We start from the raw sequence: 19,627 nt of genomic DNA, 5'->3' as shown, positions 1-19,627 counted from the left end.
GTGTCGTGTGTCCCTCCCCCCCATGTGTATTTTGAGATCTTGTTTTCTTCCTAAAGCACGTGTCTGTACCCATGGTCAGTCTCCACTGACAGGCACCACCAGTCACAAAGCCAGCTGTGAGGCGCACAGTTCGCCTCTGGCAGGCCTGTATTGCTCCCTGAGGCCTGTTTGGCTTAGGTCTGGCTTTACTGCTTGTGAGAACAGGTATTCCTTCCCAGTTTTACAGAACTTGAGTTTTCTACAAGGAACACCTCATAAACAAAGAGGTGATTGGCTTGCTGAAGGAGAAGCAGGCGTTCCTGCCCTCTCCTGATGACCAGCAGTGGGAACACTGGTCTTAGGACTTCAGCACCCTTCTCTGCCCCAGCAGGTGTTCTGCTGCTCTGCCAGCAGAGCCAAATCTGCCACTAAAAAGCCAATTTCATCTGATGTTGGTTGGGATGTGAAACTGCTCTGGCATTCAGAACGATTCGGGGCTTATTTCAGCTTTCTGAATTGGTTAGGTATTTCAGAAGACTCAAAGAAAGATGGCACTCATATGGTTAATTAGCTGCACTCATCATTGCCAAGAGGGATTTTCAAACTGCATCAGGATAAAGCTTTGGCCACTGGGTCTCTCCATTGTTTCATCCCACTAGAACAGAATTTTCCATCCTGCTGCTGTAAAAAGATGTTTTAGAAGCGCTGTGAAAATGAGCCTGATGGAGTAGTTGTAATCTTTATTCACTTGGAGTCAGTAAGAGGGAGGGGGTTTAGGTTTGAGAGCAGCATTGCTCCTTGGTCAGAAATATTCACTGATAAACCAAAAATCACTCATTAAATATCTCTGTCACTGCTGTTTAGTTTCAGATGTAGAGAAAGGAGTAGATAAATTATTTAAAGTACAAAAGCTAATTAGGGGTGGCTGACAGAGTGCTGAATTTTCCTTTGAAGAATGGGACAGGTTTTTACATGGCTGAGATGGTAGAATGTGATCAAAACATGAGTAAATCCAAAGCACCCAGCTTCCAGCCCCGCTTTCTCCCTGTGCTCCCTGCTCCCCCCAGCAGTCTCTGCTGCTCAGTCCACAGGTTTTTGGAGATGAAAAATGATCCATTTCCACAAACAGGACTTCTACACAAGGGAGACAAACCTCTAGAGCGTATGGGGGTAAGGACAGTGGTGTTTAGCAGCTGGATTCTTTCCCCAGAAAGAGGATTGCTGAGCTTACATGTTAATTGTCATGGCAGAATTCTGCAGTTTAACGAGGAAGCTTTGCTGCGTTTCCTACAACGCAATTAAGCGGTGAGAATGTACGTGCATGCTCTGGCTCTTGCAGACCTATCAGGAAAGCAACATGAATAACAGAGATGCTTTTTAACTTTTTAAAGAAAAAAAAAGTTAAAAAAGCAATTGCCAGTGTCTGCCTCATAATGCCAGGTTGATTCTCCCCTGTGAGGGATCCAGGACTTTCCTGTGCAGGTTTCTTGGAAGGCAGAGTAGTTTTGTGTCTGGCGCTGGTCAGAAAGCACGTGGATTAAAATTTTTGAGCTAAAAGTATTAATTGAAAACTTATCTTCTCCCCTTTGCAGCTGCTAAAAAGGGTACTTAAAATGGTTTTCTGTGACAAGTTATTATTTTTTTCCTTCCAACCCTACCCAAAGAACTACACTTATGTGAGTGTACACAGTGTCTCAAATCACTACAGGTTCCAATAAAGACTGTGAGGTTAGTCACTTTATGAAGGGTCTATATTTTTTTCCTAGTCCATCCATTTACATGGTTACATAGATTGGTATTTCAGTGTTACAAGGATCTCAATCTTTAAATCATTTATCCTCAGAGTGCTGTGAAGCAATCACGTATCCTTGTTTTTCAAACCAAGGAAGTGTACTTTGTGAACAAGAGACTAGGGCTGAGTTCATACAATGTCTGTGCAGAGCAGGATTTCAGGCTTTAATTACTGGGTTATTCTTTTCACTATCGTTCTGCTTTAATTTTTATGTATGAATATTCATTCATTTTTACTTTGGAATTTTTTTTCCTACCATGGGTGATTAAGAAAGTGGGAACAGAACATGGTGGAAAAAACAGCTAACCAGGATGGAAAGCAATTTTTATTTAATCTGCTTCAAGAAAATGTAAGGAAAGGGTAAGTTAGTTTGGAAGAAAGTCTTTCAGTAGGGCCAAGATAATCACTATCATGTATTTCTGCATTCTCTAAAGAAGTCTTCTGAAAATGAAAAGCAAGACCTACAAAAGAGTAAACACTTTAAAAAGGCCCTGTTACTATTTCTTTCCTTTGCTGTACATCCAAGTTTGTGTTGCAAATCCATTTTATTCATACTTGGCTTTAACTGCAACTGATTTTGACTGTTTCTTTAGGCAAGTCAACACTCGGGCCAAACACACACAAGTTTCCAATATTCTTGAAATATTTTATTATAAAGCACTTCAGACCAACTCTGATTGAAAAAAAAAAGTTCTCATCTGTAAAAGGAAACTATTTTAACAACATCCATAAAGAAAATAGACTGTTCTTAAGCATCAACTTCAGTTAGGGCTCTTCTGTAATGAAATCTAAAGGCAAAACCGATGGGTCAAAAGCTATTCATTTCTTATATACTTGTAAAAGGGAGACTAAGATGTTAAACAGACATCATAGAGCATCTTATTGTTGCTAATGAAATAGGAACACGCGATAGGTAATTCTGGCCTGACAAAGCAGTCCAACTTTTAAATATTTTCCAGTCCCAAAAGAGACAAACCATTAACATTTCTCATTCAACTATTAAGCCAGCCCTAGGTAAGGGAGGGGTAAAGCCACTTCAAACACTTAACACAATAAGCTCTTCATTTCATATACTTGTCCTGTTGGTCAGCCAAGATTTTTGCTGAGGATTTGGCATCATAGAAAAGTTCATTTATTTCTTCAATATGCTCCTTCTCGATGCTGTCTTTCCCATTAATCTTGGCAAGCAGGTTAGCTGGGGTCAGTAACTGCACAGCATACCTGGGATCAAACAGAGGTGGATGAATAATTATAATTCAGTGCATCCCAGTGAAATGAATGCACGTGGGGTGGAGATCTGCTAGGAAACACACAGCTCTATCAGCAGGGTAAAGTTTGAAAGACACTCCAGCATATACAATCCTTAAAGAGGAAAGAGTAGGACTATCATGCTATTTTACTGCCAGCACTGTTCTTAATGTGGCTTTATTGTATGGGAGAGGTTTATCTCGCTTCCAAGTATGAGTTATCCTACAGTGTTTTTAGACCCAATCACACTTAAGAGAGAATCCAACTGTGCTCAACTTACCTTAAGGTTGTCTTGGTACCAATTTCCCCTAAATGGTTCAGAGCTTCTTCGCTGATATTAATCCCTTCTGTCTGAGCACGAAGTTTTATGATCTGTTGGGATGAATGAGTAAGTGAGGTACAAGCCCAAACAATTAGCCAGCTATACTACTTAGCTTAGTGCCTGGAAACTCTGTCAGCTCACGGTTGAGACATGCTATAAAACAGGATGGTGTGGAGAGTTTTCCTAGGGTTTCTTACCAATAGACGAGACAGAACTTGTAGAAAGATTTGTCAAGTGTTTGAATAGGCAAATGCAGCACTGACAAACTGATTATCACAAAAGACCAGTAAAGTAACTTCCGTCCTAATAACTTGATGGTTACCAAAGTTGTCTACTAATAATGAGCAGAGTACAGGAATTTATACAAGAAAATTGCAGAAGTATGCAGGAAGTGACAGCTGGAGTCCTGTGGACAGTTAGTTACTACATTTTGCAGTGTGTTGTTGCCACTGTACAGAAGAGCCCTCCAAAAAGCTACACCCTTTCCATAGCCGCTCACAACACACTTTTTATTCAACTGACAAGAAGATAGTAAAATAAATCAAAAAGTTACTTTCTATGATTCACCTATTCCTGCAAGAAGAAAAAAATCACTAAGAAGAATCTAATCTTTCAAGAACAGTCTCAGGCTTGTACCAGTTTGAAGATCCTTACAAAGTTGGAGAGCAAGATATCACCAATAAGCCTGAGCATATAAAGCTGTAACAAAAGTGGCACAAGTCTCTCGGTAGTCCGTATTACCAGCTGAGTGATAAGGGGCAGACTGGATAATGATGTTGTGTTGTAGTGCTGAGATAACTCTGGAACTGCAAGCCTCATATAATACAGGTATTTTTCACTTTGGCAGCTTTGTAAACAAGATATCAAGAAGCACTCGTTTAAATTAAAGCCATAAAAATGCACTCGGGGAGGCAGGGTAGGGAGCAGAGTGGAAGAGAGGGGCTTGAAATGGCAGGAAGTTGTGCTACAATATTAATAGCAAATATTGAAAATGCTGCTGTAAATTGCAATTTCAGATTGAAGATTTTTTTTCTATCTTTTAGATAGCCTAAACATCACCTTCCCTTCATTCACATACTGCTACTCCACGATTCTCCTGCTAGAAACAGGGCATCTTGAAGGCCACCTCTTTAACAACCTTTTTTTAAATAACTCTGATAGATAGTATCATCTTGACAGAGCATTCCTGAAGGATCGGGTCCCAAGCCATTAACCCAGGAAATACATAGGTAAGCAAGCTGCAATGAAACTGGAAAACAAGGGTTTATCAGCTAAAATACACTAGGAACAAAAAGTTCCAGTTACAACCTCTAATATCTAACAGCAGGCAGGCATGTATGTAAAAAAAGTTTGATTACAAAAATACCTAACTAGAAAATCCATAAAAGTGAATTTTCTCTCTGTTTTGGTCACACTAAGGTAACTGTGGGTCTTAGTCTTGGAGCAGCACTACGCCAGGGGATTTCTGATTTATCAACACAAGGAGAATTATTTTGAACTGGTTATGAAAAGAGTCGCAGTAGATAAATGGACAATTCTTGTGCTGATAAACAAATGAAGTGTGAAGTGCCAAGGCAAAGTGTCTCACACAGAAACATTAGTAGAAAACTCCTTCCTAGTGTGAAAAGGAAAATGGGACAAAACTAGAGAAATAAACTTATGAATGTCTCATTTTTACACCCCCCCTCAATTGTTTTTAATTAGAAACCGAAGTTAAAGAGTAACAGCTTCCCCTCCCAAGAAAAGCTGTCATTCAAAACCCTTAATTTAAGTGAAGATGAGATGTGACTATGGGAACATGTATATCTGGCCTCTATTTTTAGCTTTAGGAATTGCTACTGTAAACAATTCTTTTCCCTCACCCCTGGGGAGAGTGGAAACCGCAGCACTTACCCAGCTCTTCTGAAAACCAGCAGTTCAGAAACTAGCTCTTTAACAGCGTATTATCTACGTGATAATGCAGCACACCAGGCAGGTATTATATACAGTAATGCCAACAAAAAGGAACTGAGAGGACACGGTGGCATTCCCCAAAGTACACAAAATTCACACACGGCATGAGGAAGTCCAGCCAACAGTCTTTATCATCTCCAGACTGAGTAAAAGTCACACTTTAAAATTCATTTTGTATACAGACAAAACACATAATCGTATTATGAAATTACTGGGTGCTTCTACTATAATCTATACCTCAATGCTTTTAGGTAGGAAAAAGTCATCCTGAGAATGGCTCACAACAGCCCTGTGTGAAAAGCTCCTCAAACCAAGTGAAAGGAAGCTTTGCCTCCACGTTTATATTCGATAAATGCCTCAGCTTCACCTTGGCACTTATCCAGCAGCAGGAGACTATTATCTCATGACAACGCTCTCCTCCATTGACACTATCTCTTAAATAATACAAAGAATTGACATGATAAACCGTAATGTCTTCTGCATTGTGTCACATCACAGCATTGAGACGCTAATGAGGGGGATCTTTGACACGATGCATCATAATGGCACCCAAGCATTATAATCGATACACAATACGCTGTGATGGCCCCACAGGAAAAGTTTCAGGCATTCAGAAACATATCTCTGCAACACTTACTGTGCTTACATTTCCAAACTTGACTTGGAGGTGAAAATCCTCCCAGTTCCAGGAGACAAGCCTAGCAGGTTACAGCTATAGTACAGGGCATAGAGGCAAAACCAGTGCGTGAAGCTGCATTCCTCAATCCCTCCCATCTCTTATGTGGAGGAACAAAGGTCCCAAAATGTGACACTTCATTTTGTACCAACTGGAAAAGCACTACAGTGTGGAACCTGCAAACTCTATGGGAAAGCACATCAGTGCAAGAGATAAGGTCAGCTAATGGTTCGTGCTATTTCATGCAAGGCAGAGGTCAGCTCTAGAGATGGTTATTAATACAACCCATCAGCAGGTGGAAATCAACAGAGAAACTGCGTGCACTATTTTAACCTGCTTACTGAAGCAGCCTGTGTTTCAGAAGCAGTAAGTTTTCTGGCACAAACCCTGGTGACAAGGTGTCAAAACAGCTCTATAGGAACAGAATATAGAGATATAGCAGTCATGCCCCTAGACTAGAACTCCAGGGATGGTTTCGAATTGATTTTAAAATGCTGTGCATACCTGCTTCATTTCTTGGGGTGTATACAGCATGGTTCGGATAATCATCACTCTATCCAGCAGGTCCAGTGGTATTCCATGAGGAGACACTACATCCTCTGTGCCTCTAAAGGAGAAACCAAACCATAAAGAGATCACATGCCATCCTAAGTTCAGTGCATTGATTTTACGTAAATCAATTGCAAGTGACTACACATCTACTAGTTCACAACTCTTGTGTCTTCCCACAGAGACACACTGCCCAGACAGACAGGAAACATTCTAGTCTGAAGTTCATACTGGTCAGTCCAAGGGAAACAAGTACTATTTCTGGAGCTCTTAACCATGCCACTCAAAAATACTTGGACGTGGTGCTTTCCTTCATGTTTCCCTGCATTGTATCTTACAATACTGTCTTATCTAACATTCCAAAATATCTTCCAGCAAGGAACAAATCACTCTAAGTTGTTCAGCAGTATGAGTGGAAATAATATACACTATCATCCATTTGGAGAATATCTCCCCCTGCTGAGTAAGCCATTACTCTGTCTGATCCTTCCCCCAGCCCTGCCAGCGTGTACTGCAGCGGTTCACATACCATGCTTGCAGTCCAGCAAATTCCAAAGTGGAGGTCTGTGCAGGAAGGGTAGAGTAGGATCTAGACCCCCCAACCATTTTATCTGTTTGACATGCCACACCCAACAACAAAGGCTGTAAACATCTACTCTTGATTATCCAAGACCACCATGATTTGCTGAGGAGTCAAGAGCAAAAGATAGCCAGGCTTCATGAGACCTATAGAGACTACAGGTAAAAACACTGAAGGGGCGGCAGAGAACTACAGTTTTGAGTTCAGTGTGGTCTTCAGGCACTGCAGCTTTAGCCATGATCCTCCTGCAAGCAAAATTCCCTGCAATCATCTGCTGTACTCTTAAGCACTCTCTTTTCTGAAGTTGATTCCTTCTCTTATGAGGCTGCAGAGTAAACTATATATGCACTTAATTTTTCCCCAACCCTTTTAAGAACCATCAGCAGGTAAATCAGAACATTGCCACTTCCGATAGTATTCAATTAAAAGTTTGCTTTTAAGGACTTAATTTAGCAACATTAAATACAACTATTCTACAGAAATCTTCCTTTCTTAAATCACAGTTTTTTCATAACAAGACCTGTAGCGAGTTCACGCTGACAGATCTCTCTTTGCTCTACTTTTACAAGACAGCCTTTTATCCCTCTGCAAAGAGCACCGCAATGTCCGCCTCAAACACTTCTGAGGGGCTTATCACCTTAACTCTAAGCAATGCCAGCACACAAAGATTAATACCAGATGAGCCACTAAGAGGGAAAGGAATAGCTGGTTATACAGCTGAATTAAGACAGTTTAAACAGTAGTAATCATTGCTAATGACAGCTTGTTTAGACATAATTAGATCTCAACCACAAATTGCCAGTGAAACTTAAGGAAGGATCTGAAAGAGGAGAGCACTTCTACTGAACATGCAAAGAATGCGTTGTGTGGGTGCAAAGTATCCAAGTGGAGGCACGAACTGGAGCGGAGATGAGACATAAATTAGTTGGCAAGACCAACACAGTAGGAAATGACAACGGGCAGGGAGAGGCTGAACTGTGCCATGCTTGAACAGTAGTAACAGAAAGCTTAAATCCGATGCAATTGAGGACAGCAAACAGCAAAATGATCCAGGAGCAGCTGGAAACTATGATACTAAAGGTTTGTAGCCCTGGTGCTCTTGATGCCTGTTATGTGGAAGCAACAGATGTGCTGAGGCATCCAGTGAGAAAGGTAATTGTTACAGATCACCCAGGAAATAAGACAATTCAGAAGCTGGTAGGGAAAGAGGAATGTGTCAGTGGAAACGAAAAGGGGAATTCCATTCCACTTTAACTCAGCCTGGCATTAAATACCTGTCCCATCATTAAGCTCAGAAGCAGTTCTTGAGCACTGATGCAGCTTGTAACCCAGAGATTACTCTATCCGTCAGTATCAGAAACAAAAGCCTTCAAAGACAACAACTCTGCTGATACAGCTAATTTCAAGTTTTGTGGACTAATGCGAACTGGAAAATTCAACTTGAAACATCATACCTGATAACACAGTTTCCTCGATTGGAAGCAAAGATGACAATGGGGGAAATAGAAGATTCTAGGGCTCGGTGCAGGTATGTGAAACATTCAATATCCAGCATATGAACTTCATCTACAAAGAGTACACCTGGGACCAGCTCTGCGATGCCTTGATCAATGTATTTATTTACCACTTTATTTATCTCTCCTCGAAGTTTGTCTGAGAACAAAAAGAAACTGTTAGCTGTCCTGTTAAAGAACTATAGGTCTGTAAGAAAAACTTAAAGCAAATGAAATTCTCACCTGAATTTTTTCATGGTTTGGTATCTTACTGCCATAGGGAAAAAAATAACAAACCTCTGTGACACTAAAATTCTGTGGCTTTTACTATTGTAAAAATCTGTGTAACAAAGTATTTCTCAACTGAACTTCTAGGACTTAACTGGAGTAGTCTGTCCCCTCACATGGTGTGGGAAATTCTTGTGGCTTTGGAGAGTTTAGTGGGTGGGGGGGAAAATCAGTAAAAGCTCAGTTTAAAACCTGAAACTTGACAAAGTTTCCAAGCACAGCTGAAAAGAACATCACTGAAAGGGTAAAATATTGCTGCTGTAAAGAAGTTGTGTTTAACAAAAAAAAAATAGGGCCATATAAATTTCTGTGAACATACGGATCTCAAAGCTACACAAGACGTTGCATCAATAAATCTGACATTTGAATAAGCAAAGTGACCTCTGGAACAGTCAAAATACTTCAAAAGACCACCGTTCAAGTTCAGTATTGGAACAGACTTTGATCTAAACTTAGATAGTCACTTACTGCATCATCTTTTCTTTCAAAGCAAAAAGGAGAATAGATCTTTATGTAGATTAATTTTTTTCCCCTCCAATGTTCTGTAGGTAGGAAGAGCAGCAGTGCACTTAGAGCATCAAGACAGCTGCTATGGACTGGTCTAAACCAAACCAAAGTTAAGAGTCTTTTCAAGCTATCTTTCTACTCCACAGAAGTTCAGTATGGTTACTTCACATAAGCTGCATCCTAATAACGTTGTTTTGATTTTGTTGTTGCTGTTGTTCAGTTTGGCTTTTTGTCGAAGTGTGAATCCCACACTCTCTGGTAGAAGTGTTTTGAGAAACAGGGACAGCACTAGTGTTCTAACCTCCTTCTCCCCAGGAAAACAGGTGCAGAGCAGAGTATATATTTTATCATTCTATGTGTGAACCAGTAACACGTTGTGCTGTTTCCAGCCATTGCAATTCTAGCAGAGGTATTTTTGAAAACTTAGTATTTATGAATAAATATTATGTAGGCACTCATTTAGAGATGGTGCATGCATAACCTTGGAATTAATCCTTCTCTAACTGGCAAGCATACAGGTTATATTGGTCTAGAAATATCATGCAGGATTCATACCAGTAATTTCAGTTTTCTTAGGCTTCATCAACTGTCCCATCATAGAAAGGATGTCTTGCCCACCCTAGGAAAAAAAAAATTACAGATCAGCTATGAGGTCTCACAGAGAACACATTACCACAGGAGTTTTACACATCAGGAATTGTTTAAAGAAGTTGTTTCTTGCAGTTGATACTTTGTATCAGCAGTGGCTGATCATCTGTCAAAGGTTAGGTCACTTCACTGCAGCAGTATTCTGAACACAATCATTTAGCTAGCTCCTCACCCTTTCTTTAGCTTCATTCATTTGGATAATAGAAAAACCCCAAATGAGGTATCCTCTTTAAAAACAAAACAAAAAAATTGTCCTAGAGACCCCAATAAGGACTAAAACTGAGGGGACACAGAGGCTTGGACTGCCTGCATGCACAGTAGGTGTTAAGCCTGTAATCACAGGAACAGCTATGCTGCTTTAAGTGTTTTGAACACCTTGATAGTTATAATGTAAATGGCTTTGTTGGACAAAGGCTGTTTATTTTGAAATGGAGCAGGTTAAGGGCTTGTAATATCATGCTGTGGGGGTGCCAGCTTTTTAAAGATACTGTATTGTTAGTGGCTTTCATTTATGACATAGATGGAATTCCCTCAATACTAGGTTTATGTTAAGATACAGCCAGGAGTAATTCTCCTATTTTAAATTATGTGCAGCAGTATGTTGAGAGCTCCACTGAAACTTCCAAGGAAATTTAACAGGAGGTTATGAAACATTTTTGAAGGAGGCAGGGACATCCAAAGAATCCACAGCAATCAAAAATATAGTGCATGCTTTTTTCATTTCATGGCCACAAAACCATAAACACAGAGAAGATTAATTTGTATTCAGAACTTCTGATAGATAAAATGACACAGATCTGGCTGCTGCTCATAGCTGTAGGCATCTTTCCTTCTCTCTACAAAGTAATAATCTTTTCCTGGTCAAGAGGAGCAGCCCACACTTTTTCTGCAGAGCACAGTGGTGGAGGGAAGGGGAGAGCAAAGTCTAGATTATGCATTAATTGAGGAGGCAGTGGATCCCACATACCCATATGAAAGCTCTGGTGCGGCTATAAGGCTGTTGTCTGTAGTGTTAGGAAACGAACTCTGATAAATATTCCATGACCAGGTGCATGAATCCTAACCTAGCAACTGCAGGGCCACTAAGGTAGCCAACTGCAACATGATCTCCCTCCAGAGAGGAGAGAGAGACTGGCCTTCACGATGTAACACCTTCTGCTTTTCCTGTAGCGGAATCTTTGAGAGCAATTTAGGGCAGCTCAACTTTCTCCATCTCCCTGATGATTCTAGTAACCATCACATCTCTGTCAAATCATTATTCTGTAAAGACTCCATCTGTGGAGTCAGGTACCTGAGGTCGAGCGTTGGCCACATCCAAGTCATGCAGGGTGACATCCTGAATAATTTCCTTTTTCTTGTGCACGTCACCCTTTGGCAAGGGAACATACTCTTCAGCTTCAAGGTCAAATTCCGTAGCGTAGATATCACACCTGCCTTGCCTCTGAAAAAAGGCAAAGCAGAGAAACCCAGGTATAGAATTAGTTTCAGCGCCAAAACCTTGAGTGACGCAAAGTTGATAAAGATAAAGGATTTGTGGCTCACAATGCCAGTCCTGACAAGCTTCAGCTGACAATTCAGACATCCCACTCCCTGCTTAGCAACAAGCATATGCTATCTCCTGATCAAAGCTCAAAAACTCTGTTGAAAAACACCTGATATTTTCAGTGGTAAGAATATTCCACTCCTCTCTCCCCTTCTTTTAACCGTATGCAATTCTTGCTAAAGGACAAATCCAGCAGATTAACTAGAGATTGGAAGAACTGTTCAAGACTCCTTTGTAGGTGGGTGATTTATTATATGATACAAAATATTATGCTCATCCATTAAATAGCAAGTATCTCTGTACACTACTTTCTGAATCAGATATAAAAAGAATGCTAACTAATGCAGTATTCCCTTCTACATGTATATATCTTGTGGAGAAAATACCAGAGCGATAAAAGAAAGATTAAATACACTGCACATGTCAGCCTGAAAATGACTAAAGTTGCTTGGTTTTTTCCCCTCTTCCCTTAAAGATGTCTTGATCTTACAGAAACGAAAACTCATCCAGACAGAATCAGTGATAGCTTCCTTGCCAGATGACCTTAATTGTGAACCAGATGACCATGTTCTTTCAGTGCAAGAGAGAATTTTCTCTCCAGATAAGGAAAACACTGGGCTCTTTTTAAAACTTCCATGTAACCATCTCATGTCAGTTAAGGTTAATAAATCAGAGAGCCTTCTGACAGGCAGAGAAAGGTCTGCAAGGATACATACACCTGCATAAAAGTGCAGAACTTTTCTTTTACCTTGACGGCTCCGCTGTTTGCTTCAATGTATATAACGTCACCAGTCTCCACCCGCTCCTTCTGCAAGCTTTCAAATATGCTTGGGTCCAGCTGCAGACAAACAAACACCACAGCTGGTCAAAACAGTTCCATGGTGTCATGGTACATCAAGGAAGAGAAACTTACTCTAAAACTCACTTCCACCAGAAAAAATGAAACTGCAACTCCCCCCAGCAATACCTCTAGGATTTTATAAAGCTCTAACCTTTAGAGTGATAGAGAATAGGTCTGGAAGATGCACAGAACTTATTTTCTTACCAAAGAAATATCCCATGTCTGAAGGAAGTGACAGTAAGTGCCAGAACATGATACCTTTTACTAGGACGAAGTATGTCTCTGTAATGTGACAATGTATTTACACCTAGGATGCAGTACTTCTCTTGCTTTCTAGCAGTTGTGTGGGGTGCAGCTGCTGGATGGGGTTAAACCATGACAGAAAGAGGGAATGTGGAATACATTAGATGCTTTTATTTCTATCAGTACATGTTTATTCACTTTTGCTCTGCATTTTCTTCTTTTCAGAGTGAACAAGTTCAAGATTATAGTTAACAACAGAGACAGCTTTCAGTTGTCTTGTGCTCTAACTGGCAAGGAAATTGAACAACATGGACAGAGACTTGTACAGGGAAACAAAGGGAAACTGGGTCTGAGCTGGCAACATACCAGCTCAATTTCCAGTTCAAATCAAATACAAACTAGAGCATATCCTCCCATATAGAAAGAAGGGATATAACGTAAAGAACAATTTATACCAAAGCAGGCAAGATTTCCCCAAGTCATCCTCAAAATTTCAGTGGAGAATGAAGAAAACAAAACCAAGCAAGACCTTTCTTGTGTGTTTCTATCATGGACATGAATTTATAGGCAGGGTCTGTGTGAGTGTAATACAGACTGAGACACATCACAGTTCAGATTCAAAACTCAGCTTATTTCTCTGTGGTACCAGCAGTGCTGAAGAACTGCATCAGGATCTCTCCCTGCTTAAACTCTCTTTAAACACACTGAAAACATGTAAGTGTGTGGTGTCAAACAGAAAAATAACAGGGGCTGATAACTGAGCAATGGGTTTATCCCCAGTTTCAATTAGTAGGAGGTAAGACTAACAACTAAATATTCTACACACAGCAGATAAACATACGTGTTCGAGGAGTAGAATAAAGATGTTCAGCAAAAGAAAACAGCCTCCTGCTATCCCCACTCTACTGAGATGGGGATCAAGAGCTTGGAATGGAAATAAGAAGTGCAAAAAATAGAAGATGCAGACCTGAAATACTTAAAGGAATTTCTGAGATTCTACCACACATACCTTCAGCTGTTTGGTTCCCTTTGCAGTTTTGAGTCCTATGATTACGTGGCTGATGGTCTTGCCATACCCCCCCATTGGATTTTCGGTCTCGCACGGAGTTAGTTCTGTGACTTCTCCCTCATAAACCTCCTTGGTCTCTTTAATCCTCAACCCTGCAAGGAATTGTTTGAAATAGTTTCAGTAGACAAATCAGTGGCTGTGTACACTCAGGAGTGCTGCGTTACTGCCAACAGAATGCAACGTTATTAAGCTGCATCACCATGTTTAAGAGTATTTTTTTTTTACTTTCAAAAGTAGAAAGATCAAATTTTGTTCTCTTCCTCAACATTAAGTGAGAATGTTCATCCTGTGCCACCACAGCAAAAGTTAAGCCCAAGTTCTAACCTGCAGAGCAGTTTATTTAACCCCAAAAGTTATTTTCTTTCTGAATGTTATTAGTAATTCTTGATGCAAATATCAGTATTGTCTCTCTATTCCCTCCCCCAAAAATGGGATTTACTTGATTTGGTCCATGCTGCTAGCCTGAGAAACACTTCATCTTTTGAAACAAAAGATCAGTGAGACTAACATAACTGAGTTTTACACAATTTTGGTACCTCCAGAAAAGCCATGCAAAGTGAGAAAAAAAAGAGATAAGATAAAAAGTAACTTCGTAAAAAACTTTACATTTTAGCAACTGAGTTAAAAATAACATAAATTAAGAGGTACTGTGTTAGAACCTCGTAAAATTTAGAAGAGCTTTATGTATAATTTAAAATATTTTTCAAGTTAATAGGAGAATGTGAGAGGCAGAAAATTTAGCAAAATCTGCTGTAATGCAAATTTAAAACTACTTCAAAATAGCTGATAAGGACACCCTTCCTTTGTTGGTCTTCAGAGCAATCATTACAGTACCTGAGTATCTTCTATCCTAGTCACAACTATTGTAATTAACTAAGTTACTTTAAATTGATGAATAATAGAGCTGAAGAGTTTTACGGTTAGACTGTTCCAAAGAAAAAACACTATCATCACCACCACCACTACAATTATGCAGACATTCTAACTACATAAAAGTTCAAAGAACCCACATCTGAAGAGACTCTATAAAGTATTTTATGAGACACACATGCCATACCAAAAATAATGAATGGGCTGTAACAAGATATAAGGAAGTCATCCTGCCTGGGCTGAGGCTCTTAGGACTTTATAAAACTTTCCTTGTTCCATAACTTTTCATTTTGCTTTGAAATAGATCAGACACTTCACCAGTAATCTTGAGTTGCTGATAGGGAAATATAAAGAACTGACAAACGTGAGTCTGTCTCCCTCTACTGGACCCAAATTAAGGGCAGGATTTGAAATGTGAGAAATAGGTTAATTGTGGGTAACGTGGTAATTTCTTGGTAAGAAATGTTTGCTTTCACTTATTTATCACTACATAAAAAGTTCTATCTGAAAAGTTAATTTCAGCATCTGTTAAAATGTTTTCCAGGTGTGCCAAAACATCAGACAAAAACATTAACTAACCTTGGAGTTACAAGAATGACCTAGATGAGGCTGCACCACATAACCTACATACCCAAGGAACGTGAAGAAATACGGGAATCTGTGCAGTAACGCTGGTGCTGAGCACTGCACATTCACAGGTTTGGTTCTCCTTTTTGTTTTGTTTTAAAACTTTCAGCACAAGTTCTGTTCTGCTCTGAAAAACTGGAAGGTCACTTGTGTTTGGGGGCTATTTTCTGTGTCACTAAAGCACATCTCCCAGTTTCAACTCCTCTGAAAAGAAGCCAGTTTGCATGCTCTGAGTCTGCTCCACAACACAAACCAAAGCCAAGTCAGCAAGGACAACATAGAGATCTGCTGCAAAAGCATGCCTCTAATCTCAACTGATGTGCTTGTATATGTGTCTGTAGAAAACATTTACAGATAAACATGATGTGGACAAAGGCAATGGCTTAGGAGTTGCTGCTGATTATCCTTTGTTTTGAAATGAATCTGCATGTATCAACTACAGACTTCATCCTCCAGGGAGTCAGACACATCTCCTACTTATAAATCAGACACACGAGTCTAAGGCAGCAATTGTGGGCTATTTGATGTGCTGGTTCAACAGCACTGTACGGAGTTAAACAGCGCTCGTTTGATTTACTGGCAGTTACAGTTTGGAGACACAGGGAACAGATACGCTATTTAACTGGCTATTCCAGCAGTTATTTTTTACTGCAACTGAGCTCTAACATTAGCTACTGTCATCATCCTTGCCAGCTGCTAATAAGCTCTATAAAGGATTAATCTTTCCTGGCTGAAGTTTTTTTAACCCATACAACAATTCTGTCTTCTCATTTCCCACTCTGTCCTTTTATATTTCTTACATATTATAAATGCTCTGTTATGGCCCAAATAGTGTTTGGCTGTAAGGTCACATCAAGTCTCTCATTAAAACTCTGAAAACTCAGAGTCACTCCTGTCTCCTTATATAGTGAGGCCAGTCAGACTCTGTTGTTTTCATGAAAAAAAAAAAGTTAAAAATTGATGGTAACATCCCTGATCATTTTTATAAATTGAGATAGCTAAACTCTCTGAAATAAAATGTACAACAGAAGCAACAGATGATGTGTACAGAACCTGTTATTAAAAAATCATACCCCCAAAAAAACCCCAAACCCAAAAAACAAACCAAAGATTAAATAAGTACTTTAGGTACTGGTTAACATGTGAGCTGAAGCTTCTACTGCATCCAGTCACAGCTGACACTACACTGTGCATGCAAAGCATTTTTTTTAAAAAACCCACACCTTTGTAAATTATTTATTTACCAGGCAGGGCAGCTAAAACATAACTGAGATTTAAACATGATTGGAAACTCTTCCATCGTGAGAAATGGTAGCTATTAGTCTTTTAAAATATGTCAGAATTGTTTTGGATTTTCTTTAAGGCTCATAAAAATATTCAATAAAGGTTGTGTTATGAAAATGTGACATAGAATTCAACAGAAAGGAATAAAAGAAGTTCCATCTTTCATTAACACCAATATTTGTTTAGAAATGTCTCTCTATTGACATTCAGGGAATGCAGGGAACTAACAATGTAGCTGGCTGTTAAACCTTAAGAGTTAAAATACTGCTATCTCTAGAAATGACAACATGGATGGCCTAAGTTTCATCTGTTGGTTCAGGTTTCCAAATCTCTGACAGGGAACTTCATCACATCAAGGAAATATTGCAGACTACTCAGTCTCTGGCTTCCCTCCCCCAGGACGTGCCAGATTCATGGTAACTAGAAGACCAGAGACTACTGAGAGTTGCTTTCTTACAAAAGTCAATGGAATACTTTTGTTTCATTGCAGAACTGAGACACTTCTTCACCTTAATGTCACCGAACGTGCAGATAAAGTCCAACGGGAAACATGGCAGAGAGAACAGGAAAATTAACTGTTAATGTGTTCAGCACTAAGCTCAGGTAGGCTATCTTTAGCCAATCCTGATACAAACAAGGGCCACTTCTAACTTCATTTATCAGCTGTCAGCAGCAATCATATAAGAGATTTTAGGTTGTGCTGCAAATTTAACCAATTTACATCAAGCTTGTAAAAGCACTCTAGAATTGAGGAAGACATCAAGTTATTTATTTTGTTTGTATGGAACCTTCTATTTGCTCACTGGAACACTAAGTACTTAGTAGGGCAAAATCACCAAAATAAAAAAGGAGAGAGCATTTTTCTGTTTACAAGTATTTCTGCTAATGTACAAAATTAAAACCAGTGTTTCTTTCAGCTTTATCCAGTCACAGGTAAAACCAGGAGATGAACCTGGGAGAGGACAATCTGGGGAAGTAGAATAAACAGTGATACAACAGTTAAATTGTGGTTTAAAACAGAAAACCAGACTCCAGTAAATGTGGAAGAGATTAATTAAGATCAGCACTACAAAACAAACATACAATTACCTGAAAGCCACTGTGGCCACTTACAGTTTTTCCTGTTTAGATGACTGGCAAAAAGCAAAGTAAGTATCATCCAAACACTTAATTCTTCTGGTTTTCTGAAACTTACCAATCGCACGTCGGAAGTTTTCCATTAGAACTTCTGTTTTCTTGATCTCAGTGGAATAGACCTCACTTCCAACCATTGGACAAAAAGGAACTTTACTTCCCAGTTCCTGAGCAATAGCTAAAGCCAAAGCAGTCTTTAAAAAAAAACCAAAACAAATAACACACACATTAATTTTTATGAGAATTAACAAAGGATTATTTCTGCACAAAGTTGAATTTCCTTATCACCTTTCATATATCAACTATTGGTTTAATACTAAGACTATTCTGTCTGACATACTTCTTACACACAACAATCCTCCTGCCCTCCAAGCAAATTAAAACACATATAAAGTGACTTTTATCAAATACTTATAAAATCTATTAAAGAAACAATACTGGGCTTTTGAACTGGAGATCTGATACAACTGTAAAAAGCCTTAAATAGCACGGAGAAAAAAATGAACAAAGCAAAACCTATTTAGGTTTTTCATATTAAATTAACTTCTGAAGACAGCTGTTCAGACACCGCATCACCTATGTGCTGGTAACCTGCAGGGAGTAGTTTCAAACTAATGATGCCCACTGGATGGTGCCAATGTTGATGACATGGCAAATCAAAAAAATCAAAATATAAAGCCAGAAAATGTGTCAATACACTGATTAAAAAATAAATAAATCCAGTAGATGAAAACATTATGTAACTGCTACCCGAAAAATTATTTTGACAACAAATTAAAGTAAAATATTTTTATTTTATATTGAAAAAGAAAAATACCTTGCCAGTTCCAGGAGGTCCTGCCAACAGCACAGCTCTGCCAGCCATTTTCTTGCTTTTTATTAGTTCCACTATAACCCCACAAGCCTGTAAATTAAATAGTCAACAAAAGTATTGCTATAGTATCTTTCACTCTGATATTGCTAGAAGTGTTTAGAAATATTAGCTCTTGTGAGCCCACTACAAATAAAAGGGATTTCCATTTTATACAAAAAGGAAAGATCATAAAAAAAATCAGCTTCCTACAATCATTTTTTATCCAACAGAGACACTAAAAATCACAGACAAAAAAACTCAAGCCTAAGAGCACAGAGTCCTTTCCCCTGTCGGGGCTGCACCCACATATCAAGATGTGCATATATATATATATATACACACACATACATATATGTCCATGTATATATATATACACACACATATAGATACATTTTAAAGCAGGAAACGTACTTTGGGGCTTCAGCATAACGGATTAGCTTAAGCACCAGCCCAGGGCCTGACATCAGACCGAAACAGAAGCTCCGCTCGCCGCTTGCACCGTATCCCTGTCTCCCGGTGGGTTTCACTGCCCTTGGTACCCCAATCCCCACTCTGAGGCCCGGGAGACAGTCCCCCGTCCCTGCCACCCCCCAAGGCAAAACAGCAGCGGCGCAAGGCAGAGCCTGGCTTGCCCCATCGCTCCTCGCACTGCAGCGGGGCACACGGAGGAGCACGAGCAGAGACTTTCGCTTCCTAACGGGTTAGGGGCCTGTGAGGCATCCGCCTCAACCGGGGCGGAGGCTGCAGAGCCCCGGGGAAGCCTCGGCCAGGCCCCGCCGCTCCCCTCGCTCACCTCCCGCGCGTTCTCCTGCCCCACCAGCCCGGCCCCCGCCGGCTTGGCGGTGCCGCTCTCGTCCAGCCCCAGCCCCTTGACATGGCTGTGGGCGGCGATGCGCTGCGTCTTCGAGGTGCTCTTCACCTCCTCGATCTTCATGACGGGGCAGAACCGTCCCCAAGCGCCCGCACTCGCCACACGCGGCCCGCGCGTTACCAAGGCTCCCGGCGCGCGGCCACCTCGGCCCGCCCCGCCGCGACATTGGCCCTTCTGGAGGCGCTCTCCATTCTTATTGGACACGGCGTACGCCTGTCACCGGCAGGGGGTAGACTTCTTTAGGGTCCGCCGACTCG

At 40.2% G+C, this 19,627-nt stretch overlaps 1 protein-coding gene across 1 annotated transcript; it reads right to left on the bottom strand.

The window, feature by feature from the left end:
• Nucleotides 1-2,402: 2,402 nt before the first annotated feature.
• Nucleotides 2,403-19,490, bottom strand: RUVBL1 (RuvB like AAA ATPase 1). The gene is made up of 11 exons (XM_084269660.1): nt 19,293-19,490; nt 18,464-18,550; nt 17,708-17,840; nt 13,672-13,823; nt 12,327-12,416; nt 11,327-11,476; nt 9,943-10,006; nt 8,554-8,752; nt 6,475-6,577; nt 3,300-3,391; nt 2,403-2,992 (listed from the first exon to the last, which is right to left on the bottom strand). Exons 1-11 carry the CDS (start codon nt 19,431-19,433, stop codon nt 2,833-2,835), a joined length of 1,371 nt encoding a protein of 456 aa, XP_084125786.1. The 5' UTR covers nt 19,434-19,490; the 3' UTR covers nt 2,403-2,832.
• Nucleotides 19,491-19,627: the final 137 nt, after the last annotated feature.

The sequence above is a fragment of the Gallinula chloropus genome (genome assembly GCF_964237585.1).
Source record: "Gallinula chloropus genome assembly, chromosome: 12".
Lineage (NCBI taxonomy): Eukaryota > Metazoa > Chordata > Aves > Gruiformes > Rallidae > Gallinula > Gallinula chloropus.
The sequence above is the reverse complement of the archived record's forward strand: the minus strand, read 5'-3'. Positions and strand labels throughout refer to the sequence as shown.